The sequence below is a fragment of the Eimeria necatrix genome, genomic scaffold (genome assembly GCF_000499385.1).
Source record: "Eimeria necatrix Houghton genomic scaffold, Enh_scaff106, whole genome shotgun sequence".
Classification (NCBI taxonomy): Eukaryota; Apicomplexa; class Conoidasida; order Eucoccidiorida; family Eimeriidae; genus Eimeria; species Eimeria necatrix.
The window spans coordinates 71,780-98,220 of record NW_013651859.1 but is presented as its reverse complement, the minus strand read 5'-3'; the positions used below and the strand labels follow the sequence as shown (position 1 = coordinate 98,220).

The window sequence follows — 26,441 nt, the reverse complement described above, 5'->3', positions numbered from 1 at the left end:
TGTAGTTATATTAATACTATTATATTATATATAGTCCATATATGTAACAAGACATATGTAAGTAATTGTGTAGTTATATTAATACTATTATATTATATATAGTCCATATATGTAACAAGACATATGTAGTTTTATATATGTATACATATCTATATATAATTACGTGTCTTCTAATAAATGCATATACTATGTAATATTATCTATTTATAATTACATGTATCTTTTAATAAATGTATGTACTATGTAATATATAATATTAAATGCAGATATATATAATGTATGTATATATGAATGTATATATATATATACATGTACATATAAATATATATTATATTGTGTGCATCTACATACTGGCATACATATATGCATAATATATAAACATTTGATAACTAATATGTGCAGATCTACTCCAAATAACGCGTAACGTGTATTATATGCAATATATGTATATATATATACAAATATATATATATATGTGTATTTATATATATTTATAATATATATGTATATATGTATATACATAGAGATATATATATATATATTTACGAGATATAAGTAAATATACCCCATAAATATACATATATATATATGAATATATTTAGTAGATATAAGGAACAAGTTACCAATATATAGCTTTTGCTTGATGTGCATGCAAATGAGTAAAATAAAAAAGTGCCTTTAAGGAAAAAAGTGATGAAAAAAGGACCCAAAGAATTCCCAAAAGAAAAGGCGCAGGTGTACATACACCCCAAAAAACAATGTAGCTTTGAAAGCAGCAAAAGGGAAGGAAAAAAGACACAAAGAAGCAGCAAAAGAGGCAGCAGCGCAGCAAAAGACCTCGAAGCAGAACAGTTGCAGCAAGGTGTATAAAAAACAACAAAATGGGCTTTTTGATAAATAAGACAAAGTTTTTTTAATGGAGGAAAAGGGCTGCCTTGAAGGCAGGAAGCAGCAGCAGCTGCTGCTGCTGCGCCGAGCAGCAGCAGCTCCAGTCTGCTGCAGCTGCTGTAGCGGCAAACTGCAGCAGCTGCAACAGCTGCACCAGCAGCAGGCGCCAACTGCAGCAGCAGCAGCAGGTTGCAGCAGCTGCAGCAGCAGGGGCTTTTCTGTGCGCAGCAGCTGCTGCTCCGCCTTCTTGGGGCCCCCGCGCTGGGGGGCCCCTAACTAGGGTACAGGCTGGCCTTTGGGGGGCCCCCGGGGGCCCCCACTTTTTGCATTTTTTGTTTCATTTTTTGTCTTTTTTGTCTCTTCCAGCGTCGGACTGAAACGAGAAGGGCCTTTTGAGGATCTGCCCGCCGGGCCTGCCTGAGCTGCTGCTTGAGCGCCTCCGGCAGCTCCTGCTGCTGCTGCTGCTGCTGCTGCTGCTGCTGCTGCTGCCGCTGCTGCTGCTGCTGCTGCAGTGCCTCTTCTTCCGTTTCTGCGCCCTCGAGAAGCAGCCCTGGGCCCTTGCTGCTGCTTGCTGCGGGCCCCTCTGCTGCCAGCAGCAGGCTCATTGCTGCTTCTGCTGCAGGGTCTGCAGCAAAGGGGTCTTCGCCTCTGGGGTGTACGTACACCCCAGCCCCCAGCTCGGGGCTTGCTGCTGGCTGCAGTGCATGCGCCACTGCGCGACTGCAGGAAGACAGAAAAATAAAAAAAAAGAAAAATAAAACTTTAAAAAGAAACTATAGAGGCAAACAAGAGTCTTCTTTGCTGCAGCAGCTGCTCCGGTTGCTGTTCCTCAAACCCTCTCTGCTGCAGCAGGCTAAGAGGCGCTGCTGCGCTGCAAGCTGCTGCCGGCAGCCGGGGCACTGGGCGCAGCAGCTGCAGCAGCAACAGCAGCAGCACTAGAAGCAGCAGCGGCTGCTGCTGCTGGAGGCAGAAAGGAAGCAGCAAAAGAGACAACTCAGGCTCACCTCACAAGATCCCGCAGCTCCCTCGCCCCCCGCAGCGGCAAGACCTCGTAGTAAGGAATGTGAGCCACGCGGTAGCCTGCAGCAGCGCAGCAGCAGCAGCAGCAGCTGCATCAGCAGCTGCAGCAGCAGCCAAGCGGCGCCTGGCCGCGGCTCCTTGTGGGTGCAGCGGAAGCAACAGGTGCTGCGAGAGAAAACACTTAGCTGCTCAGCTGGCAGCAGACAGAGATAGCTGCTGCAGCGATAGGCGCCTGCAGCAGCTCCTAAAGCAGTCTAGAGAGCGCGCTTAGCAGCAGCAACAGCAGTAGCAGCAACAGCAGCAGCAGACCCAGCAGCAGCAGATCCAGCAGCGGCAGATCTAGCACCAGCAGCAAATCTAGCAGCAGCAGATATAGCAGCAGCCACAGATCTAGCAGCAGCAGCAGTTTCCGCAGCAGCAGTGGATCTGGCAGCAGTAACAGCAGACCTAGCAGCAGCAGCAGCAGCAGCAGCAGCAGCAGCAGCTTCGAAAGCAGCACCCAGCGGGCAGCAGGCACCTCAACCCACCTAAGCGTGTTAGGAGATGGTGTTTGAGTTTTGAGGAGGAGTTCCTGTGCCCACAAACCACCCACAGAGACATTCCTTCTTTGCTGCTGCTGCTGCTGCTGCTGCTGCTGCTGCTGCTGCTTCTATTATTGCTGCTGCAGCTGCTGCTACTGTTGCTGCTGCTGCTGCTGCTGTTGTCCGCTGGGCAGCTCTTGCTGGCTGCCCGCAGCGGCTGCACGTGTCTTCCCTGCTGCTTCTAGGCTTTTTTCTTTGTCTCCTTTTTATTTCAATTGCCTTTTTGTGGCTCTCTCTGTCTCCTTTATTTCTCATTTCTGTTTAATTTTGTCTTTTCTAAATCCCTAGCTAGCTGCTCCATTTGCTGCTGCTCTCGCTGCGGCCCCCTCTGCCCCAGCTGCTGCTGCTGCTGCGCTGCCTGCGGCGCCGCTGGCTAGCTGCAGCAAAGCTGCAGCAAAGCTGCAGCAAAGCTGCAGCGAGGCTGCAGCAAAGCCGCAGCAAAGCTGCAGCAAAGGCCCCCTCAGCGCAGCTAGCTGCCGCCCAGCCTGCCCCTTTTTCGCCTCTCCTTTTGTCTCATATTTGTGTCATTTTGTCCATTATTTGTTTATTATTTGTCTCTTTTTGTCTTTTATTTGTCTATTATTTGTCTATTTTTGTCTCTTTTTGTCTTTTTTGTCCATCTACTTTTGCCCACTCGCCCTCACCAGTGAAAAGAATCTCTGTAGAAGTGCTGCGGCCCATCCACTTCCACCACCACGGCCGCCGCCCTCAGCCTCTCCGCAGCTGCGCCACACAGCAGCAGCAGCAGCAGCAGCAGCAGCAGCAGCAGCAGCAAGTGGTTCCTGCTGCTCAACCAGCTGCAGCGCAGAGGCAGCCCACGAGACTTAAAGAGCAACACCGCAAGACAAGACCGACCCCCCTCTCTCTTAGCTTTTGGCTGAGGCAGCAGCAGCAGCAGCAGCAGCAGCAGCAGCAGGTCCCCCTGAGCTTTACTTAATGGCCTCAGGAGGCCCCACACCAAGCCAGCAGCAGCAGGCAGCTGCTGCTTCAGTCTAACTGACTAAAGGCTACGTGCCTGAGCTACACCAGCGGCCGTCTGCGTCCAAGAGAGACATCCCCAGAGCCTGCTGCTGCTGCTGCTGCTGCTGCTGCTGCTGCTGCTGCTCTCCCTCAGTGAGTGGCTGGGCGAAGTCGAGGGTGTAGGGGCCAAAAGTGACCTGCGCAGCAAAAAGACTCGCAGAGGAGACAAGCAGCAAAAAGTCTCAGGCCAGAGGCCCGCAAAAAGCTCAGTAGTTAGGCAGCTGAAAGCTGCTGCTGCTGCTGCTGCTGCTGCTGCTGCTGTGCTGTCTGCTGCAGCGAAGCTTGCCTCTGAGTAGTAGTGGCACTGCAAAAATGTGGCGGCCCTCGCCACCTGCTGCTGCAGCGCAGAGGCCGTGGGGGCCTCGGGCTCAGGCTGGCAGCAGCGCCGCACCCACTGCAGCAAATCGCGGGCAGCAGCACTTAATGACTCCGCCGGGAAAGGAGTGTGGCCGGCCCTGCGAGGGGCAGGCAGCAAAAAGACACACAAACGCATGCAGCAGGGCCATCGGCCCAGCGGCAGCAGCAGCAGCAGCAGCGGCTGCTGCTGTTGCTGCTGCAGCTGCTTCTCCTGCTGCTGCAGCAGAAGAAGCAGCAGTTGCTGCTGCAGCTGTTGCTCCTGCTGCTGCAGCTGGGAGTGGGCAGTTGCTGTGACCTGACACGCTGGGGGCCCTTCTGCTGCTCGTCTGGGGCCCCCAACCTGCTGCTGCAGGGGCCCCCTTTGGGGGCCCCACCGGGGCACTGGCTGGGGCAGCTGGGGGCCCCCAAGGGCCTCACCTGAAGGCCAACTCCACAGTCTGCAGCTGAGAGATGGCTGGGGTGGAGAGGCAGTGGGCATGGCGCAGCAGCTGCAGCACGAAAGCATGCAAAACATTCATAAGATAAAAAAGAAAACTTCGAGACAAAAAGACAAGAAGATATTCTAACACCCACAGGGCCCCACACCAAGTGGGCCCCAGCAGCGGGGAAAAGACTTGCCCCAACTGCTGCTGCTCCGGGCAGCCCAGAGGACCCTGCAGCCGCAGGTGGCCCGCCACTAGCAGCAGCAGCAGCAGCAGCAGCAGCAGCAGCAGCAGCAGCAGCAGCTTGCCTGGGAGAGCAGCGCGTCGTAGATGGGCAGCTCGTCACACCTGAAGTAGCTGAGCGCCAGCAGCAAATTAGTGGCCCCCTGCTGCCCCAGAGTATCCAGCAGAGCTGCAGAAAAAGGCAGCAGCAAAAGGCGAGGGGGGCCCTGGGGGGCCCCACAGTCTGCTGGGCAGTTTTAATTTTATAAAAGGGAAGCAGAGCAGCAAAAGGACCTAAAGGGGATTTCTAGCCACTCAGGGGAGGGGCCTCAGAGCCAGGGGAAACTGCAGCAGCAGCAGCAGCAGTAGCAGGTGCTGCAGCTAGCCACTCTGCGGCAGGGATGCAAAGGCAGGGGAGGCTACAGCAGCAGCAGCAGCAGCATCTGCTGCTACTGCCGCCTCAGGATCTGCTGTTGCTGCTTTTGCTGCTGCTGCTTCTGCTGCTGCTGCTGCTGCTGCTGGGAACACTTCTTACAGCGGGGGTTTGCGCGGAGGCGGCTGAGGAGGCCGCTGCAGAGGCCAGGGTGCCAGAGGTCGAGGCGGTAGCAGCAGTAAAGAGCTGCGACGCAGTCTTTAGGCTGAGGGGGTGCAGCAGCATGCAAAAGGCAGCAGCAAATAAGAATCGAATTACTTTGCTGCTGCCTCTTGCCCCAGAGAAGGCGCAGCAACACTCTGGCAGGGCCTCAAACAAAGCGCTAGCTGCCGGCTGGCTGGCAAGCTAGCTAGCTGGGTCCAGCTAGCTGGCTAGCTGGGTTCAGCTAGCTAGCCAGCTGGGTCTAGCTAGCTGGCTAGCTAGGTCTAGCTGACTGGCTACCTCAGTCTAGCTGGCTAGCTGGGCCTAGCTAGGTGAGCAGGTAGGTCGAGCTAGCTTGCTAGCTGGCTAGCTGGGTCTAGCTAGCTAGCCAGCTAGGTCTAGCTAGCTAGCTAGCGACCTCTAGGCAGCCTCAGCAGGAAGCTTACAGAAAGCAGCTGCTTTGCAGATGCGCACTCAAGGAGAGAAACCACAGCCCTCAGTGCTGCAGCATCTCGTTTCTGCAGCTGCCCCAGGGCCCGCAAGATGCGCAGCGCTTGCTTCGCCGCTGCAGCAGCTGCTGCGGGTGCTGCTGCTGCAGCTGCTGCTGCTGCAGGGGCTGCTCCAGCGGCTCCTCCGGGTGCTGGTGGCGCAGCTGGCTGTGCTGCTGCTGCTGCGGCTGGCTGCGGGGCTGCTGCTGCAGCTGGCTGTGCCGCGGCTTGCGGTGCTGCTGCCGCATCGGGCTGTGCTGCTGCTGCTGCAGCACAGGGGCCCTCCTGACTGCTTGAAAACACGGCCTGCTGCGCTGTAAGCCTAAAAGCGCAGCAAAGAAGACAAGACCCTTTTTGCTGCTGTGTCCAGCTAAAGGGCTACGGGCTGCAGCCCGGGCCTCGAGCCTTTAAGCGTCAGACTCCTAAACCCTAAACCCTACTTTAGGGTATAGTGCGCAGACTGAGCTTTCATTCAAAGCAGAGCTCAAAGACCCGAGCTGCTGCCCCTTAGCTGTAAACCCCGAGTCCCAATTAAGGGTACACGCTGCAGTGTGCTGGGTAGTAGGGCATCCAAACCCCGTTAAACCCTAAACCCTAAACCCTCATTTAGGGTTTAGGAGTCCAGTCCTCACAAGGTGACAGCCTGCGGGAGCAGCCCCGCAATGAGGCCCTCCGGGTAGCAGCTGAGGGCGCCTAGGGCAGAAAGGACTTGAGCTGTTTCCTCTAGGCCCAAATGTTGCAGGTGCTGCAGCAGCAGCAGGGAGAGCAGCAAAAGCAGCAAATGTTTGCCTGTATGTCTGCTGCTTCTCCCCACCGCCCCCGGCTCTCTGCTCGCTGCAGCACGGCTGCAGCCAGCTGGGGCCCCTTGCTGCTGGGGGCCCCCTCTGCAGCAGCTCCCACCTCCTTCAGCCAGTCCCCGAGGCCCCTAAACAGAGGCTGAAAAGCCGCAGCTTCAACAGCAGCAAAGCAACAAAGAGCAGCAACTGCTACTTCCGTGTCCTTCGCCGCCTCCCGGCCCCCAAACGCCGCCCTGGGGGGCCCCCCTCTCGCCCCGCCCGAAAGGGGGCCCCCAGCAGGGGGCCCCCCAAGAGGGGGGCCCCCAGATGAGGGCCCCCGAGAAGGGGGCCTCCCTGGAGGGAGCTCCCCCAAAAAAGGGCCCTCAAGAGGGGGGCCCCCAGGAAGGGGGCCCCCCGGAGGGTCCCGAATGGCGAAGCGGCGCTGCAAGGCGCGCGCTGCAGCGAGGCAGAAAGAGGGAAGCGGGTCTTGAGGGTTGGGGGGAAGAAAAAAGACAAAAGGAGCAAAAAGAGGAAAAAAAGAATTTAAAAGTCCGAGGAAAGGGACAAAATAAGCAAAAAGGGGAAAGAAAGAATTTGAAAATTCGAAAAATGGATTAAAATTCACCTATTTCCGTCAGCAAAGGAAGGTGCTGCTGCTGCAGCAGCCGCAGCGCCTCCAGCGCATGCAGCAAAGCCTCGCGGCGGGCCAGGCACTCCGCCCCCTCCGCCACGCGGCTGCAGACTGCAGAAGCAGCGCGGCTAAGGCCCGCTTCGTCTGCATGCACAGCAGCAGCAGCAGCAGCAGCAGCAGCAGCAGTGGCGGCAGTGGTGGCGCATGTTTGGGCGTAGGTCTGGCGGGAGAGGCAGCAGCAAGCAGCAGCTGCAGCGGCAACCGAACTACCACGGACAGCAGCAGCAGCAGCAGCAGCTGCTGCTGCTGCTGCTGCTGATGGCAGCTGCGAGGGAGACGGCGGCTGCTGCTGCGCACCTGGCAGCCGCGGCAGGTAGGCCAGGCCCAGCAGCAGCCTTGCTGCAGCAGCAGAAGGCAGCAAACGGGCAGCCTCGACGCAGCGCCGCAGCAGACAGCGCCAAAACTCTAGGGGGGCGCAGGCGGGAGGGATGGAGGCAGCGACGGCCAAAACAGCTGCAGACACAGCAGCAAACACGCTGCTGCTGCTGCTGCTGCTGCGCCGCAGCAGCACTTGCTGCTGCAGCTGGACGTGCGGGAGCGCCAGCAGCCACAATGTACACTCAGGCCGGAGAAGCGTCTGCTGCTGCGCCAGCAGTGGGGCTTCTGCTGCGGGGCTGCAGCAGCACAGGGGCCGCAGCAACAGCTGAGGAAAGGCAGCAGCAGCAGAAGCAGCAGCAGCAGCAGCAGCAGCAGAAGCAGCAGCAGCAGCAGCAGCAGCAGCAGCAGAGGAACTCACGGATTAGCTGTTGAGGCAGGAGGAAATCAAGGGGGCGCTCGACTATGGCGAGAGACCCATTCTTAAGAAAGAGACGGAGGGCAGTTATATGGGCTGCAGCTCTCTGCTGCCAAGCTGTGGAGCTGCTGCTGCCTGCAGCGTGGGCTGCTGCTGCTGCTGCTGCTGCTGCTGCTGCTGCTGCTGCTGGTGCTTCGACTGGTGCAGAGGCTGTCAGCAGCCGACTGTACACGCGCAGCAGCAGCAGCAGGTCAGCAGCAGGCAGCTGCTGCAGCCGTGCAGGGCTCAACAAAGGCAAATGTCCGAGCAGGCGTTCAGCTGCCAGCATCTTTCTGCTGCCGCTGCTGCTGCTGCTGCTGCTGCTGGTGCTGCTGCTGCTGCTGTTTGAGATAAGGTATTCCTCAACGTCGCCTCTAAGCGCGTCGAGGTCTAAAGGCCTCATTGCCTCTTCCGGATTTCCAAAAGTCCTTTTTGTTTCTTTTGAACTGTTCCCCTTTTGCGCAGCCGCACTGCATGCAAACTTTGGCGCTGCCGCTGCTGCTGCTGCTGCTGCTGCTGCTGCTGCTTCCGCGGTCACCTGCCTCACCTGGCCCTCCCCCCTCCCCACAGCGCAGGCCAGGGGGGCCCCCGAAGGGCCCCCTGATGCAAAAAAAGACCCAAATCCAAGAGGGGCCCCCTCATACTTCAGGGCCAGGGGCCCCCAGGGGGCCAAACGCAAAAGAGAGTGCCGAGGGGGGCCCCAGGGGCCCCTCGGGGCCCCCCCCAGCAAGATAGATCTCAGCATGGGCCCCCATGCAGAATGAGGGGGCCCCTGCACCTGCTGCCCAGTAGTTAGAGGGCCTCCGCGGTGCTGAGGGCCTGCTGCTGCTGCTGCTGCTGCTGCTGCAGCTGGTGGTGTGGCGGCTGCTGCTGCTGAATCAGCGGCAAAATGAAATTCCGCTTCAGCTACAGTCAAGACACACTCATGGCCCTTAGTGTGGGCCCCCTTATTGGCACTGGGGCCCCTCTGACTGCTTGGGGGCCCCTCTACAGGCTTGGGTTGGGGGCCCCTCTAAAGACTTGAGGGGCACTCTAAAGGCTTGGGGGCCCCTCTAAAGACTTGAGGGCCCCTTTAAAGGCTCGGGGAAGTGAATTCCTGCTTATGAGCTCCTATAACTGCTTGAGGGTCCCTCTAAAGCCTTGAATGCCTTTTTGAGTGCATGGGGGCCCCTCTGTAAAGTAGAGGGCCTCTCTGGCTTCTTGGGGCCCCTCTGGCTGCTTGGGGGACCCCGATATTTCTTCAAAAAGGGTACTGGGCAGATTGCTGCTGAGGCTGCTGCTCGCCCAGCAGAAGGTCCAGATCAGGACTTAGCCGGATTCTGAGTTTGTTTCTTGAGACCAGGAGAAAGAAGGGGGAAGAATCTGATATTACGAAAACAAACAATCCCATTTCATCATTAAAACTGATTTAAATGCAGGAAAAACTTCTGGGAGGCTGCGTAATCAAACAAGCACGAATCCTCAGGGGCCCCAAGGTCCCAAGGGGGGGCCCCCAGAGGCCGCTGGTCAAGCCAGTGTAGGACCCTATGGCTGGTTAATTTTATCATTAGGAAATCTATTATATTTTCTTTTATCTTTTCGAAATAAGAAGAAAATATAGTTGATCCCTGAGCATGCTTTTTGGTTTGCATGAGTTGCCCCGGGGGCCGTGGGGTCACTTGGGAACCAAACGCTGCCTTTCGTATTTGTTATAAAATTGTTTTATTTTTGGTTATTAATTAGATTTCCTTCTATTTCAGGTTTTTAATTTCTTAGGTGGTCCCTAAATGGCCATTTGCTGCTTGGTAATAGTGGCAATAAAGAATGCTGAACTCCGCATCCTTTGACTCACTTCAGCTTTTACTTTTTGCCTCTTGTTGACTCCTCCGTAAATTCATTTTCTTCTCTTTGGCTCTAATTACTTGCTCTGTGTTTTGTTTAAGTCTCCTCTCTGTCGCTTGGCTGTTTTATTTTCTTTTCCGTTCTTTTGTCAAATTTTCTCCTCTTCATTTATCCGAACTCTACAGGTGCATTCATGTTCCCTAGCACCTTTATTTTAATTCTTTTATTTATCCCACGTCGTTTTGTCTATCTGGTTTGCACTTCAAATGCTTCTTTCGGGCCCTTCCTTCGTTTAAGGCTCTTCCCTTTGATGCTTTTGCTGGCCCTTTATTTCTTCTCCGTTTCTTCCGTCTTCCCTCCTTTCTTGTTTCGTTTTTATTCTTTCCTTATTTCATTTTTTATTTTTTTATTTCTCCTAAGCAGGTGGAAGGCCCTTGAAAAGCCCACGTCGCAGGCCCTCAACTCTAAGCACTAATTAGTTCACCTCGCGCTACAAATGCTCGGTTCGCTGCAGCAAAGGCCAGAATCTTTTAATTCCAATCGGCTCATTCTTTGCAATTTCTTGCCTTCGTTTTTCACTTCCCTTGCCCGCGCTTGTTTCTCCTTTTGCTTCTTCTGTCTCCTCCAAATTTGTCCATTTCCAGCCCTCTCTTTTCTGTTTTTTATCCTGGTTAAAAGGAAACAAAAAAGCGAAAGAAACATCTGTTGGGTCTGATACACTAAGTGGGGTCCTTGGTGATTTGCTTCTGTCTTTTTACAGGCCCTAAAGGCCTGTGTTTGTGTTGTGGAGCCCTTCATCTTTGTTGCTCTGCTCTGTGAACAAGAAATGCGATTTGCCTTATAATGTACAGAATCATGAACATTCTCTATGCACACATCGAAGTCTCAAAAGTAAAAACAAATGCAAAAAGAGCACTTACTCGTAAACAGTTGGCTGTTTACAAATATAAACAACCGGCGCTGTGGCCCCTAGAGCAGCACAGAAGGCCCCCCTGTACAAGTGAATGAAGGTCCAGCACAAGAGGCCAAACAAATGCTGAAAAGACCCGGGCCCTGAGGCCTCAATCTAAGGCCCTAAGCCCTGCAGCCACAGCCCCAGAATCTGGGGCCACTTCAAATGGCAGCAAGGACCCCAAAATGTGCGGGGGGCCTCCCCACAGTGGGGGGCCCCGCACGTTGGGGTGGGGGAGCCCTATACTTGGCGGCCCCCAAGAGGGTTGGGAAAAAGGGCATGGGGCAATCGAGAATAGCCCAGGCCCAGTGCAGCACAGCAAGGGCATAGAGCTGACTGGGCCTGCTGCAGCAAAGCAGCAAAAGCCCAGGGCCCTTGAAAGCTGCAGCTCGAGCACCCCAAGGCACTGCTGAGGCTAGCTGAAGCCTTCTGGAGCCTTGAATGCAGCAGCAGGCTTTTCTAAATGCTTTTTAGGCAGCTTTGAGGTGTCAGGCGACCTTTGAAGCTCTTCGTCCAGCAAGGTGAAGCGGAGCATAAAGGCCAGATGCCAGAAAAGAGAAGCAAAGGTTTTCTTTCACCTCCTAGAGAGATCTTTTCTCCACTGGAGTCCGCAGCAGCAGCAGCAGCAGCAGCAGCTTTGAGATGTTCTGCAAAGCACAGGCAGCAGCCTGTACCCCAAATTTCGCCCACGCGCTGCAGCTACGGCCAGCGCCGGCTCTGCTGCATTTTGCTCCATTTCCTTCTTTTAAGATCCGCTGGACGCCATGCAATATTTGCAGTTTTGTTCTTATCAAAACGAAGCTTGAATCTAAAAGAAAACTCCGAAAATTCACCTCCCAGGGGCTTTAGCTTTAAAAGGGCTTCGACAATCTCTTTTTACAGCTCCTGTTGCTGCCACAATTTGAAGGAACTTTTGGAACTTGTGCTCATGACAAAGCAAATAGACTTTTGACCCTCAAAACTATTAGTGCAGCCTCGGGGATTGAAGTCTAGTGTAACTTAAGGACACTTTCCCCATATTCAAACAAGGCCTGGAGTTTTAGCTGCGGTTCGGGCCGTAGCGGCTGCAGTTTTGTGCCGCGTTTTTGGATTTGAAGGGAAGCCTCGAGCACAAATGCCATTCCTATTGCCCTCCAAAATGCAGTCGCGACAAATGAAATGTCTGACAGGACAAGAGCACCCAAGGCAAGGATACAGTCCTCTGGGGGCTCTAGTAGCCGCCCAGCTAGGCCAGGTGCCTTAGTTCAGAAATGCCAAAAAAGAGGAAATCTAACAAGTAATGTGTATATAGGATAACCTCTGTAGCGCATAGTGCACACATTAGGACAGCTGCTTTGCAGTGGCTCCAGGTTCAAGCCGCTCTTTGGCTTTGAAAAGAACCAAAAGCCGAACTTCTATCATGCGAGGAATGTTCCAGTGGGAGCGGAGAGTAAAACAGTGAATCTTTGGCCCGGTGTTTCGAAGCTATAGTTATCCCGTAGACACAAGGTGAGTAGGCCGGCCGCCTGAAGCTCCAGAAAAATTTCTAGCCTCTTTCTAAATGTAAAAATGTAGATTTCACCTTTTTCTATGTTTGGACAGAGGCCGTGGGCTTCCAAGTGAGTGGTGGCTGCTCAATTTCTCTGACTGTCTGCCCTGAACGTGCTGATACTGCACACCGCAATGTCTTAGCATCAAAATTACCACTTAATCTGGCAAGTATAACGCTCTTCAAAAGGTAATTGAGGTGCTTACTGAGCGAATCAGGGACAGAGGACTGGAAGCCCTTGCCTACCTCAGTGTAACTATCAACGAGCCTGGGGAAGTTCGTGGGCTCATACTGCGTTACTGGAACGAAGAGGCCATCAATTTAGAAAAACACCGAACTAAAAGGCAGTAGTCAGCTAAACAAGCTTTGGTTCATTCAAAACTCATGTGCAAACTGGGGATGTTTATGCAGTGCCGCTAGCTGAAATCTGTAGCCTTGTCTTGGCAAGGCAGAGGGTGCCGAGGAGTATTTTTCTTGTGGAACCTAGAGGACAAACGCTTGAAATAAGAATTAAACACCTATTTTTGTGCTTGTTTTGAAGCATATCAAGTGTGCCTTTGGCAAAGGTAAGCCTCCACGGGTGCGATGAACGCTTGAGGCCCAAGCATCATGATGGCAACTGTCTCGATGAGTGTGGAACGCCCGATTTATGTTTCGGCGGCCCACGCAATATTGCATGGAAAGTCTCATTGAAATAAAGATTGATCCAAATTTATTTGCATTTTGATATCCTTCAATCTTGTTGAAATGGCAGGTGTCGCTGAGCAGGCAGCCATAGAGCTCATGGCTTGCAGCACGCGGCCCGCGCCCTGCCCGCCGTGGTCACCCGCTCTTGAGGCGGCCCTTCCGACGTCTCAGTAAAGGTCCATCACAATGTGCGGAAATGCATTTTGGAGGCTTTTGCACACAGTGAAATATATTTAATTCTATTTTAATACAGTTTTCAACACCCAGCGGGCTTTCGCGGCTCTGGTTCTCGTGGCCCAATCGACGACCGCCGCCGACTGAGGGCTGATAACCGCCACCCTATTCGTTTTACGCGTAAGACCCCTTCTCTCCTGCTCCTCGATGTCATTTTATGATATAGTTTTATTGTGACTACTATCGCACGCGCCAGTTGCCAGTGGAAAACCCTCTTTGAAGTCCCTGTCAGGCCTCACCAAGCCACGGAGCACAGGCCTGTAAAGTATCAGGGAGACCTCAGCCTTCTGTGTGCATCACCAGCTCGACTAAGCTTGTGCCTCCTTTTCGTTTTAGTCTTACAATTGTATGCATATTACTTCAGAGCAATATATTGCGCATTGCAGTACAGGGAGTTCGACAAAGCTGTGGTTTGCCTGAGCTACAAGTGAAAGTATATTTCGTCTCTGTGTTGTGTTCCTCTCTTCTCAGCACCCAGAGTCTGGCCAAAATGAATCGTTTTCATAAATTCGCACTGATGATCCTGGGAGCCTTCGCGATTTCTTTCACTGCCTGTTCTCCTGGAGTAGCCGTTAAGCAAGACCGCAGTCCGTGCGCCGCCACTCAAACCGCAGTACAACCAACTGGTAAGAAAGCGAAATCAGTTGCTGTAGGCACTTGAAAATTCCAGGCCTGATCCCTAGAGCTTTATCGCTGCAGTACACTTTGTCAGTTGTGCTAGCGATCAAGCACCAGCGGCTTTCTAGCCTGTAGGCTTTAGTTGTAGCTTCAAGTACATTGGATTTGCTGGCGTGAACATAAGTGGTTTATGTTAGCAACCTATTTAAGCTCGAATTGCCCTTGGGCCTAATTTACTTCCTAGTGTGTCTTGTGTTTTTTTCCCAAAGAAGCACCTACTGCGGCTGCCCCTGAAACCTCGACTCAAGAAGCCCCAGCGCAAACCATGCAGGCCACCGACGTAGCTTGTTCCAACCAGGGAACAGTAGGCGACAGCACGCCGCCTGCTGCAGTCTCTGCCTCAACTTCTGTGAGGAGTTCTGGAGAAGAAGCGGAGTCAACGGCGCCTCGAGAATCCACAAATGGGTACACTTTGTTGCTGGGGAACAGCAGCGAGTCCGAAACCACCGAACTCGACGCTGCAGATGGCCAAAGCACGACTCCCCTGCTGCCCAGCGCTGGAAGCCAAGAAACAGCAAGTTCTCAAGAAACGGAGATGCCAAATGTAACTCAGGAGGAAGTACAAGCAAGCATTACAACCCCCAAAGCTCCTCCCAACAGCCCCCAGCGTCAAGAACAAGTAGTACAGCCCCACTATCAACGCCAGCAGCAGCGCGGCAGATACCAACACCCAGGAGGCCGAGGAGTTCCCCGCGGAAGCCGGCCTTATGAACAAAGACAAGGAAACTTTGCTGCTAACAACGGAGAGTACCACCAGCACCATAACGGCCCTCAACACCACCGCGGCAGAGGCGGCTATATCAGCATCAGACAAGCACCCACTCACCCCCAGCACTTTCCTCGCCAATACGCTCACCCACAGCAGCAGCAAAACCAGCAGCAGCAGCAGCAGCAGCAGCAGCAGCCTCGTCGCCCGTTTCCTCGCCAACAAGGCCAGCCACATTATCATGGCTTCGGCCCGAATGCTGCTCCCCGAGGAGGCATTTGGTACAAGGCTTCTGGTCCTGCGTATTATCCACAGCACCCGCTGGTAAGCAGATGTAATGATTTAATTCTTGCAGACACTGCATGCCTAGATGGCGTTTTGGCTAACAGCCGTTTTCCCATATCGTGCCAAATGTGTTTTCTGGTTTATTTTTCTCAGCCACAAGGGTATTTCATGCCCCCTCAGCCCGGCCAAGTTATGCCACCCCCGCCCCCACCACCTCCGATGAACAACAGGGTAAAACATGTCTAGCTCTTTTATCATGTTTTCATTCATGAATGTACAAGGATGCGTTGTTCGCACGCATAACTCCGTCAAATACATCACGGAGCTATCTACTTATGCTGCACATCAATTCTTTTTGCTAACTTTGGACATGGTTTATATTTGTTCGTACCGCTTGTATATAATGCAGACTCTCCTCATGTGCGTTTGCTGATGTACGTACTGCTCAACTTTTGTTCTGGAAAGTGTGACAGTTAAACTTTGTTCACCCGTTTTTGGTTTCGTTTGTTTGTTTGCAGGTCCCCTACTCACCAGCTCTGATGCATGGGCATCCTATATACCCAATGCCACCGCACGTGCAGCCGCTGCAGCCGCCTCGACCTTTAAGCCCTGAAGAGCTCCACTTTCTTCAACAGCAACACATGCACATACATGGCCAGCCTCCCATGCAGCCGCCGATCCATCAGCAATGCCACCAGCACCAGGAGCTACAGAACCAAGAACAGCAGCAGCTACACCAGCAACACCAGCAACTGCTAGAGCAGCAGCACCAACAGCAGCTGCAACATGAGCAGCTGCAACAAGAGCAGCTGCAGCGTGAGCAACTGCAACAAGAACAGGTGCAACAGGAGCAGCCGCATCAAGAGCAGCCTAAACAAGAGCAGATGCAACAAGAGCAGTTGCAAGAAGGGCAGCTGCAACAAGGAGAGCAACAAGAGCAGCAACAACAGAAGCAACAAGAGCAGCAGCAGCAGCAACAACCCGAGGTGCAACAGGGTTCTCTAAATGCGCAACAACCAGTGCAGCAGCACACAGAGCAGCAGGCTGAGCAGCAACCCCAACCTCAGCATGAGCAGCCAAAGGCCTTCAATGAAGAAGCATACACCGAGCAACAACAACAGTATGTGAACGAAATGAACGGACACCCGGCGCACTTTCACACACACATGCAACATCATCAGCAGCCAGGGCCCAACATGCCGCCTCCAACAGAACTTGGACCGCATCCAGGATTTCCGCAGCAGCCTGCTTACCCGCCGTTTCCGCACATGCAACATGAGCACCAAGAACAAAGGTTCATGCATCCGCCGCCAAGACCATTCCATGCGCAGCAAGGACCTCATTGGAGGCCGCAGCCACGCTTCGTCAATCCGCAGCAGCAACGGCTTCATCAGCAGCATCAAGAACATTTGCACCGGCAGCAGATGAATTTGCACCAACAGAGGGAGCAAATACTGCACCAGAAAGCTCAACTAGACGAGCAGCAGCGCCGGTTGCAGCAGCAGCAGCAGCAGCTGTCGTACCCAACAGATCAACATGGACGTTCGCAGCAGCCGCAAAAGCACTGGCAGCAATCAAAGTTTTTGAGCGAAGAGCAAAGGCAAATCCACCAACAGCAGCATTACTTGGAGCAGCAATTGAGGCACCTCCAAAATCAGCAAGAATTCATCAATCATCAACGGGGCTATCATCATGACCCCGAGTTTGTGCATCAGCGCCTCATTTATCTTGAACAGCAGCAGAGATATTTGGGAAAGCTGCAGCAGCACCAACAGATGTACAGCGGCGGCGGTGCAGCAGCTAGACACATGGTTCCTGACTGGGTTCCTGATCCTTCACCTTTGGGCTTCTACGACAGTACAGGCCTGTGGATTCCTTACGGTATGGAAGATTACCACAAGAAGCAACTAGAAGAAGCCCGAGGACGGATTAGGGAGGAGCAGAAAGCCCTTAATGCTGAAGTTTCACAAGCAGCTGCCAGAGTCGCTCACAGCCCACGTTCCTCTAGGGCTTCGAGGTACCCAAGTTCAAGAGCAGATAGCAACGCCTCCAGACACAACAACAACAGAAGACGCCAAGGGCCCCTCTACCCACAACCAAACATGCGCTATCAGGGAGCAGTTCCAGGCCCCAATAATCGCATGAACCCCCAAAACTCTAGAGCTCCTTGCAATGCCAGTGGTGTGCCTCTTCACATTTTCCGAGACGATGTCGAGGTAAGCAATTCATTTGCTTTCGATTATTTTTGGCCAAGGGTCAGGCCCCTTCACATTAAAAGTATAATGTGCACACACATGATCCTTTGCGTGATAGTTTCATTGGCAACTCTGTCTTTTTGCTTGGATTTCCGCAGTACGCCCGTGCTTTGTGGAGACGCATGTCTGGCAAGCTGAGGCACCAAATATTCCTCATGAGAGACGAAAGAAGGCAAAAAGAAAGACAAAATCGTCAACCACGCAACGGCCGAGAGCGGCAGCAAGCTCCAGAACGGAGACAAGAGCAAACAGAAGAACAACAACAACAGAGAGACCCTGTTTCGCAACAGAGAGACCCTGTTTCGCAGACTTCTGATTGCGACGAAATGCGGCCTGTCACCAACTTGGGAGAAACTGCTCCTGGAGAAGTATCTCATGAAATATCTTCGAGCGCAAACGATGCGGCAGGTTCGTTTTCTCTATCTAGTCTTTCTCCATCTTATTGTGTAGTATTTGCGTGCAAAAATTACATGCGCCATGTTTCTTTGAATTGGTCCTCTATTTAAGCTGTCTATGTCCGTTTTTGTTGTTTCAAATCGCAGATCTTGAGGGCTTGCCTCTTCTCAATATCGCATCTTTCCAATTCCGCTCTCCCCGTGAACAATATGGAGCAAGTACATCCAGCAGATCGAACCCACGTCCCGAAGCGGCTAATGCTGGGAATTCCTCAACCGCTCTAATGGATTTGTACTTGGCATTGAGATCTTGCGATCCTCGGGTGCCTGCTGAGTCCGAAAAAGCAAATGACGAAGAGAATGAAAGTGTAGCAAACAAAGAGGAAAAAACACAGTTCAATCACGAGGACCTGCTAAGAAGGTCTATGCTCAGATACCTAGGAGAAGGGCACTGGACCTCCTATGAAGAATTTGTTACTTCTCAGGCTGCCGCGCTCAGGCTATCTGAAAATGAAATTATGCATATGCACTTGGTGTTCTATCTGGACTTGTTTAATCAGCAGGCGACTCAGCATGTCGCGGACATTCTAAGGGAACACGGCACAGAATGCCGCAGCGCCATATCCAACAGCAGAAAAGGCAAGGAAGGTGTTTGCCTCCAAGAGAACACAGAAACAAACGTACAAGAGTGCACAGTTGCCAAACAAGAGTTGCAAAATCGACTCAGGCTACTCCAGATCCTTCAAGAAAGATATAGGGGCCTAATCGAAGGGAGAATCGAGCAGCTCAGGAACGTTATCCTCAGAACTGCCCAGACTAATAACTCGCGCGGAGACAATGACGCGACAGAGAAAGCTCCAGAAGACAAACCTCGAAAGCCTCAAGAAGGGCAGCAAAACCACGAGGAAGCCCCGGAGGGTGAAGGGAAGAGCGTAGAGCCAGCCCATGGTCAAGGGAGCGATAGCACAAGTGAAACTGCCCAAAACGCCGCAGACCAGCACTCAGAGACCTCGCCTTAGCTCAACCAGCACCAACGTCTGCCGTGTTGTTTGTCTTTTCCCGCACCCGACACTGGACAGCTAACCGCGCGCATGAAGACAGCGCAGCACCGACCAAGTTTCTGCAGAAGTACTTCAAGTTGCTTTTGTTTACTGGAATAAAGGCGCGCTGTCTTCTTTTCACAACTCCGTCTGGCTCTTAGTGAAGCAGCAGCTGGGTATTGTTTTTGGCTCAATCTTGACTTTCACTGCAAAATTGTCTTCTGCCTCAGGCTTTCTTTTTAAAGCTGCAGTTTACAGGTAGCCCTGTTCTTTTGAAAGGTTACCTTTGCAGCGGCCTTTAGTCTGGAAGCGTAATGCATCAACATAATGCATTTCTTTTCCTACGCTCACTTGGCCACTTATTCTGTCACTTCTGTGAAAAAGTGGCACATTTTAAGCTGATGAAATCAAGTCTGTTTGCGCTAGCTCATGTTGTGTATATTTGATGAGCTATGACGCAGCTCCTACTAAGGAGGAGCGCTCACAATGAATTAAACCAAACATATTTTTTATCAACACCGATCCGGTCTTTTTTCATGAAGTTCACTAGACGTTCATCTGTGGAAAATGATGCAGAAGAATTGCTCAGGCTCTGCGGTACAAGTTTAATAAACACACTGCTCTTCGGGGTATTCCGTGCGGCTTCGGGTTCGAAGCTACGAATTTGAGTTTCCCGTTCATAGCTTATTTCTCCAGAGTCCAAGTTGATGCGCCGAACTCTAGCCAGCAATAAAAATACGCATGCTGCTCGATGAATTCAGACCATTGTAAGAATGCCAGCTATGGACAGCGGGCCTCTTCAATAGTTCACTTAACTTTGATCAAGTTCTGTACGTAGTGAGAAAACCAACTACGGACGGTGGGCCTGTTTCTTGGGGCTTCCTATGCTGACCAAAGTTCACCACTATTCCCCACTCTATTCCCAGTGGTTTGTCACAATTTAGTCTGTCTTCTCACTCTTGTGCTCAGATATTTCCAGCCGGCTCAGTTTGTATTTCATTCCCATTCCAATAATGCGTATTTCAATCTGAAACTGACCACATTTCCTTGTGAAGATGCACTTGCCTGGCGTATCTATATTGAAGTTCAAGCTACGAAAAATATAGCACGCTAGTTCAAACGGTAGCGAACACGCGAATCGTAACCAAGCATCCTAGAAAGTAAGAACTGAGCTGCCTCAAGTAGGTGATGTCTCGCCGTTTTGAAGTCCCTCAAGCGCCTTCTCCCCCTTTTACTTTTCAACTACATATGCTCGTGGTAAACTACGCTTGCAAAATAGTGTAAGCAATGCCACTGTAAAATACAGAAGAACAGTCCCAGCGCTGTGCCCACAATGCAGCGAAAACAAATTATGGTTCAGATCCCTCATGCGAGGAATCAGAGATCGCTCGGCCAATGGCCTGGAAATTAGCGGTGTACGCGCGCCACAAGGGTGTTCATACGCCAAGTTTTAGCCAGCAATGGAAGTAAGCATATTGCTGGTTTCAACTGACAACAAAAACAAATTGAACTTCCCTCCCTACTACTTTAAATAAACCTTTTGTGTGTAACACACACCATTACCAGAATGCAACTTCTGAGTCAGTCGCTCGAAAGAATACACGAAAAACAGATGTTTGCTTCTCCGGTTGGTCCTACCGGACGGTAGTTGGCCGCCAAAACTCACGTGGCCTCCGTGTGTCCCTCTTTTTCTATCTCATTCCCAACTAGGAGCCTTGACTTCCTGCTGGAAAACCCTTTGGGTGCCGAGGGGGCTGGAAACCAGCCCGGTGCAGCTGCTGTGTCAGCTGCTCATTCTGCTGTATTCCAAGAGGAGGCAGTGCCTCTCAGCGCCTTACGCGTGAGCTGGACAATTAACCAACTCGCCTGCGCAAAGGCAGGGCGGGATTGCTGGGCTGCTCTTGCTGTACGGTGGCTAGCAACTTCGGCAGATTGCCCCCAAGTCTCCCACTGTCTGTACAGTGCCATCACATAGCACAGCGTCAACAGCATTGCGCACTTCCTTGAGAGCTTCCCCAAAGCACAGCTGCGCCCGCCGGTGCAGCAGGCCGTCAGATCCGCCACTAGCTGGCCTAGCAGCTACTTCACAAGACCCAGGGTCCCCTGGGGGCCCCGGATTTGCTGGCAGCACGGAAGGCTGCTCCCGGCCGGAGCTGATGGAGCGCGGCGAGGGGGTGGCAGACAGCTCCCCCGAAGTCGGGCACAGCTCCGTCTCCTCCATTCCCGCAATAGACCTCGCGGGGGAGACAGACGCTGTGTCCCTGCCTTGAGTCGGGGCCAAGACGGAGTCCCGCGAAACCTCCGAAGCACCTCCGCTGCCCGCTGACGGCTCCGTCGCCAGGTGGGTTTCTTCTGCCGGGTGGCTCTTGCCGCTGGAGCCCTTGGAAGCAGAAGTCCTCCGGGAAGAATGCACGAAATGGCCGTGCAGTCTGCGGCGGCCGGAGAAGTGGTGCGGGAAGTGCCGCGGGGAGTGGACAAGAGGAGGGTCAGTCCCGTCCGGCTGCCAGGCGCCCCTCAGGCCCAGCTCTTGGTCCAGTCGCATGCAAGCGAAGACAAATAAATGACCAAAAACCGTCAACACCCGGTTTTCCGTGACTTGTCCTGTTCTTACGCTCCCCTTTCCTAAATCTGAAGAGCCCCGCCGCAGCCGCCGCCCCGGCAGCAGCGGCCCGCTGGGCAAAGGGCTGCTGGCTTGGGTGGACTGATCTAGCGGCGCGTTTGCTGCAGCTGTCCGTACACCGCAAGCAGGCGCGTTTGCTGCGGCTGTACGTACACCGCAAGCAGGCGCGTTTGCTGCTGCAGCCGACATATCCGAACGCACCAAGTCCGAGTCGGAGTAGCTGTCAGAGCTCCGGCGCTGCGCCAGTGCTGCAGCCCCCGGCAGGGGTGGAGGACACAAGAACGAGCCCTCCTTGAAGCCTTTTGAAACATTATTTAGCTGCACGCGCTCTTCAGCCTCGTCTTCCAACGCAGCAGGACTCAGGCAAAGACGCAAAAAGTGACGCATTGCCCGACGAGGGGCCTGAATTTCCCCAGCGGCCAGACCCGCTGAGACGGTGAGACGGAGGTAAGCAGTCAGCATATGCTGCAGTGCACAGCAGCAGCAGCAGCAGCAGCAGCGAAGCCAAAATGAACAAAGCATTCCACATCATCACTTCCTCGTGATGCTGCACCATCCAGCAAGCCAGGAGCCCGGAAATCACGAACACTGCTATTCCTCGTTCTCGCAACGACAGCAGCAGCTGGAATAGCAGAAGCCGCCAGAACAGCAGCAGGACGAACCGTGATATTAATAAAAGCAGCAGCCATGGGGAAGCCCGCTGTATAGCTCTTCCTCGAAAGGGTAAAAAACTGACGGGGATAGCGAAGACGAAAAAAACAAAGATTTTGCAGAGCCAGCAAACCGCCGCCCCGGAAGTCGCGGCGGGGGTCTTCACTCTGAATCAAATTATTGCACAAAAAGGCAAAAATGCGATAAAAAACATGAAGAAGGGGCAACAGACGCAAGAATGCTGCAAAGACGAGAGATACATGAGGACCTAAGGGAAGGAGCAACAGGAGCAAGAGCGAGTAACAAGACAGGAAAAGTGAAAAAGGACTGCAGATGCAGAAAACATCAACACAACAATTTAAACGGCACAGAAAAACGAAGTGCAAACTAACAAAGCCGTGCTACTGCGAAAACACGGAATGCAGAAGAGGCAAAGCAGATGAGACTAAACCACAGCGACACATATGCACAGATTGCAAATAGCTACAGAGTAAAAAATCACCCAAACGAACAAAAGCGGGGCTTTCAAAGCAAACTCAAAGGGAAAACAGACAGAAACAGACGACGATGGAACAGCACAGATGGATGTTGCTGACGGGAAACGCAGATCTTGAATGAAAAAGGCAAGACCGGACAAAAAGTCCAGAGAACACAAAAGAGAGGCCCAAATGCTGTCAAACAAACTGGCCCTTCTACCTGAAATCCAACTTCTTTCCACCTCGAATCTTCTTCCTTCGCAGGTTCTAATGTGGCCTCAGGGAAACAAAGCAAGAAAAATCGCCTCAGAAGCTGTGCAGACACCCACAGGAGGCAGCGAAAGCAAAGCCACCGACTCAACACAGTATAAGAAAACCAAATGAATTGACATTCGCCATTTAAATCAGGAATCATCTCCCACGTCAACGGCAACAGTAAGAGCACGGGAAGGCAGGGCACATAGACAAGGGCCGTTTCATGGACTGAGAAGAGCCAAAAAAACAAAAAGGAATCCGCAAACACTGGGGAAGATACGACAAAAAGCAAAAACAAAAGAACCAGCAGGTCCTACTGCTTTCTTGTTGACACTCTGTTGCTTACTTGTTCATGGTCGGCATTGTCCTTATCGTAAGGAGTCGCCGCCAAGCGCCTCAGGACCTGCAGGACCAGCTTCTCATCCAGCGTCATCTCGCCATCAAATATATTACTTAAAAACGCAAAGAGACGCATGCAAGATGAGCTGCTTCCCACAATTCCACCCGAGGGCGGGGGGGCCCTCTCGCGGGCCCCCCGATGATGCAGCCCTGTATTTCTCATCAAGGGCGCAGCGGAAAGCACACGAAGGGGCTGTCCACTTGACAAGCAATTCTGAATCCTTGAGGCTGGTTGTGCCTCCAGTGAGCTCGTTGATCAGTGCTCTGCTGCTGCTGCAGTTGCGGCTGCTGCGGGGGTTGCTGCAGGCGCAAATCTAAAACCGGTAGAGAGCGCCCCATGCGGAATCCGCGAGGCCTCTTCTGCCCTACTGAACAGAAGCCCGGGGCCCATGCAGTCTTTTCCAGCCCCCCACAACAAGGAAAATGATGCGAATAAAGCTAAGGAAAGAAACAGACAACGAGAAGGAGCCAACGCGGGCGACAGGCGCAGGGCCTTGGGGGCTTTGGGGGGCCTAGGGAGTGGAGAAGGAAGTGGGAAAGACTGTGATGTCTCGCCCACAGGTCTGAGATGAACTATAAATGCATACCAAATACAAAGAAAAGGCGGAAAGCAACGCGGAAAACACAAAGCGGCAATCCCGCAACACGTGCAGGTTTGATTCTACAGGATATTAGAGTGGCACTTCCTCTCGTGAAGCACGGAGTATTGTTTGCATTGAACTCCTCTTACTCTCCATTTAAGTACTTAAAAATCTACAAGAAAAACTAAAACAATCTACCCTGGGATGATGAGCATCCTGGGAGGATTTGGGGCTGTGAGTAACACCCTGAAGGGCCGATCGCGGTGGTGTGCCTCAGCTCGGAAATTGAGGCCTCCAAATGGTCTTGATCCTGTAAGCCAAATCGTGCTGTTTATATGCAGCAATATTTGTTTATCTGATCATTTTTGAGTCTTGGTTTGACTACGGAACCTCCTTTTTGAATGAAGCACGTCTTAGACGTACAGGGAGGGGGGCAACGACGGCGCACGGAGGCTACATGATCAGCTCGAGGATGTCTAGATTTTCTCTACGATTCATCCTGCTTGCATGCAAATATACACAAGTTTTCGTCCCCTCAAAGGTAGACTAAGCGCGTGGGAGATGGCGCATTTTGCATAGCCCACAGGATAAGGCCTCGCCTGGCGCCTGCGTTGTATTTCCAGAGCTGTATTGCTAGTCATTCTGCGTACTCATATTGCCTCTGTGGCCAACAGAAAGGGATTTGGCAATGTGGAATTGGGTCAAATGGAGAACTCCAGTAGTTGGGGCCGGGGTTTTAAGTGTAAAGAATAAGTGAAGGGTGTATACTGTGGCATTCTCCATGAGGCGAGCGCGGAGAACTCAGAAACTGTGCACTGCCTCTGTAATAAGCGCGCCGAATGGGGAACGGAAGCTTCACAGTAGTGGACCCCTGAATCAAAACGCTAGTTGGTTCAGCTGCATGAGAAAATCAGGGAGGGCTCAGTTTGACATTCTTTACGGTGCTTCAAGAGGTGGCTGCGTCCTTAATTCCAGCTTTAGTGGGACCTCCTACAAGTTTCACTGTGTGGTAAAGGCGTTAAGTGAGCAGCCCCATGCAGGATTTGAGCACCTGCCGCAGTATAGCGGGAGAACAGAAAGTGCCCAGTGAAGGGTCTGATGCATAATCAAGTTTCCTATCTCGAAGATAGAGGGGTCCTGGCCGAAATGAAAGAGTAAAATATGAAGGACAGCATTCCACCTTAGTGTTAGCTGCCGGCCCAGCAGGATTTTGAGGCTTTCTGCCTTGTAGCTGTCGGCAGCGAGCGATGAACTATTTGCAGGGTTACGCTATTCCTGCCTCAGGACACGCGAATGCATGCGCGAGCCTCATGCACATAAATCAAACAATATCGGCCTTCTAAGTTCCTTAAATATGAGTCGCACGGCCGAATAGCGATCCCACTTGAGCACCTAAGCTCGCTGTGGTGGCAGCGCGCTATCCAGCACCAGTCAACCTCTCGCCTGCTCAACGCAATTATTGATCCGGACACTGATTACTTGAGTCGCATATGCATACCCTAGGCCCGGCTCGTAGGCAGCTTCCGCAGTGACTGCTTACAAAAGAACCTTAATTTCCGGAATGACTGGTTCCACACACACACGCACACACACACACACACAGTCACCCATTTGCAGCTGGCTTTATCCCGCCTCCGATCGCCTTACAAATCCAAGCCGAATAATGTGGCTGGGCATTTACAGGACCTTTACACTTTTAATGGGCATTTGCGATAATGGATTGCCCCACTTTGCCTCAAAGGGAAACCATCACGTGGCTTCCGCTCCTATTACTGCTAGGAGCCAGACGCCGTGCATCCTGCAGTAAGCCTCAATCTCGAGCAATCTCGAGGTTGACTGCTGCTGTTTTCTTCTGCTAAAAGAAGATATATTTTGTCACAATTCAAAGGAGGACTTCGGGTGACCATAGCATTTTAACATAGTGCATGCAGAATCATACATATGCATAATTAAGACGCTCAAGCGCCCCCCTACACTACTGTTTTGGCCAAGTAAGCATGCCTATCATCCATACTTCGATAGCTACTGTGGACCCTTGACCGGGGAGCTGCTGGTGAGGGTGTTTCTTGCTACTGAATTCAATGTCCTGTAAACTCGACCCTTCACAGTTTACCATCACTTATTTTACACTCTTTACACAGCCGTCAACTCCTGGAACACCAACTTATATCCTCTTGAGCTACATTCACTCTCCCAACGACATATTTTTACACCTTTGTTAAAGCTGAGAAACTGCATTCAGCTGGACTCCAGGGAAACTGAACTCCGAAGAGCACAGTCGCCTACGTGTTGTGGCGAGGAGTAACATCTCTCGCCACATCAAGCAGAAACAATCATTTCAAGGATCTCCGAAAACGGAGGATTTTTGTTGCTCTCCACTTCACGTGAACGCATCTGTCTGGGATCTGGAGGAAGCTGGGTTACTTTTGCTATATCCGAGGAGCCTATCGGAACTGTGGAGAGGCCACTTTCAGCCTAGCACCGCATGATACAGAAAAAAGAATGAGGCTTTTAGAACAAACAACAAGGAAAGACAGACTCGCAGCCAATGTCTGGCCAAGAACAACTGAGGATTTGAGAAAACTAAAGTCAGAAGTTAGCCTTGAGCTGGAGACGGAAGAACCAAAACCACTAAAATTTGAAGTGAAGAGCAAAAAGAGGAAAATCGCAGGTCTGTTGCTAGATAATAGAAATTCAAGCCCCACGGGAATTCGATGAAGTGCGAATTCCCTAGATAGGGGACTCTAGAGAACACTATTCTTGGTGAGGGGCATGCACGAACGCAGAGCTCATCTCGGCGAGTAAGAGAGACTCCTGAGCCTTTAGTAATGAAATTAAAGACTCAAATATATAAACATAACCATCAGGTGGGTAAATGAAGCCCTTAAGATTCACCAGTCCTCTCCTTCAGACCACAGGAACAACTTGGGGAGATAGAGGAGCCTTGAATCCCGAAGTTCTATCGCCGACATATAGAGCTATTACACGATAAAATTTCTGACTACAACTGTGGTGAGAAGGCGGAATTTCAAGAAAAACAATTAAGCGTAACGCACGGCAGGACACT

At 52.1% G+C, this 26,441-nt stretch overlaps 4 protein-coding genes across 4 annotated transcripts; 1 reads left to right on the top strand and 3 right to left on the bottom strand.

The window, feature by feature from the left end:
- Positions 1-1,160: 1,160 nt before the first annotated feature.
- ENH_00002410 (hypothetical protein, conserved) lies at positions 1,161-4,384 on the bottom strand (the record flags this gene model as incomplete). The annotated part of the gene is made up of 7 exons (XM_013578234.1): positions 1,161-1,608; positions 1,893-1,968; positions 2,436-2,479; positions 3,134-3,212; positions 3,514-3,646; positions 3,901-3,964; positions 4,284-4,384. The coding sequence occupies 7 exons, from the start codon at positions 4,382-4,384 to the stop codon at positions 1,161-1,163; spliced, it is 945 nt and encodes a 314-aa protein (XP_013433688.1).
- Positions 4,385-4,959: 575 nt separating this feature from the next.
- On the bottom strand, positions 4,960-8,556 carry ENH_00002400 (hypothetical protein; the record flags this gene model as incomplete). Its single annotated transcript, XM_013578233.1, has 7 exons — positions 4,960-5,148; positions 5,531-5,894; positions 6,205-6,317; positions 6,473-6,804; positions 6,974-7,123; positions 7,337-7,492; positions 7,776-8,556. The coding sequence occupies 7 exons, from the start codon at positions 8,554-8,556 to the stop codon at positions 4,960-4,962; spliced, it is 2,085 nt and encodes a 694-aa protein (XP_013433687.1).
- A 5,420-nt stretch (positions 8,557-13,976) lies between these two features.
- On the top strand, positions 13,977-18,371 carry ENH_00002390 (hypothetical protein, conserved; the record flags this gene model as incomplete). The annotated part of the gene is made up of 5 exons (XM_013578232.1): positions 13,977-14,741; positions 14,856-14,933; positions 15,221-16,918; positions 17,056-17,365; positions 17,500-18,371. The coding sequence occupies 5 exons, from the start codon at positions 13,977-13,979 to the stop codon at positions 18,369-18,371; spliced, it is 3,723 nt and encodes a 1,240-aa protein (XP_013433686.1).
- A 1,936-nt stretch (positions 18,372-20,307) lies between these two features.
- Positions 20,308-22,956, bottom strand: ENH_00002380 (ELMO/CED-12 family domain-containing protein, putative; the record flags this gene model as incomplete). The annotated part of the gene is made up of 4 exons (XM_013578231.1): positions 20,308-21,477; positions 21,675-21,830; positions 22,360-22,452; positions 22,741-22,956. The coding sequence occupies 4 exons, from the start codon at positions 22,954-22,956 to the stop codon at positions 20,308-20,310; spliced, it is 1,635 nt and encodes a 544-aa protein (XP_013433685.1).
- Between the last annotated feature and the right edge of the window lie 3,485 nt (positions 22,957-26,441).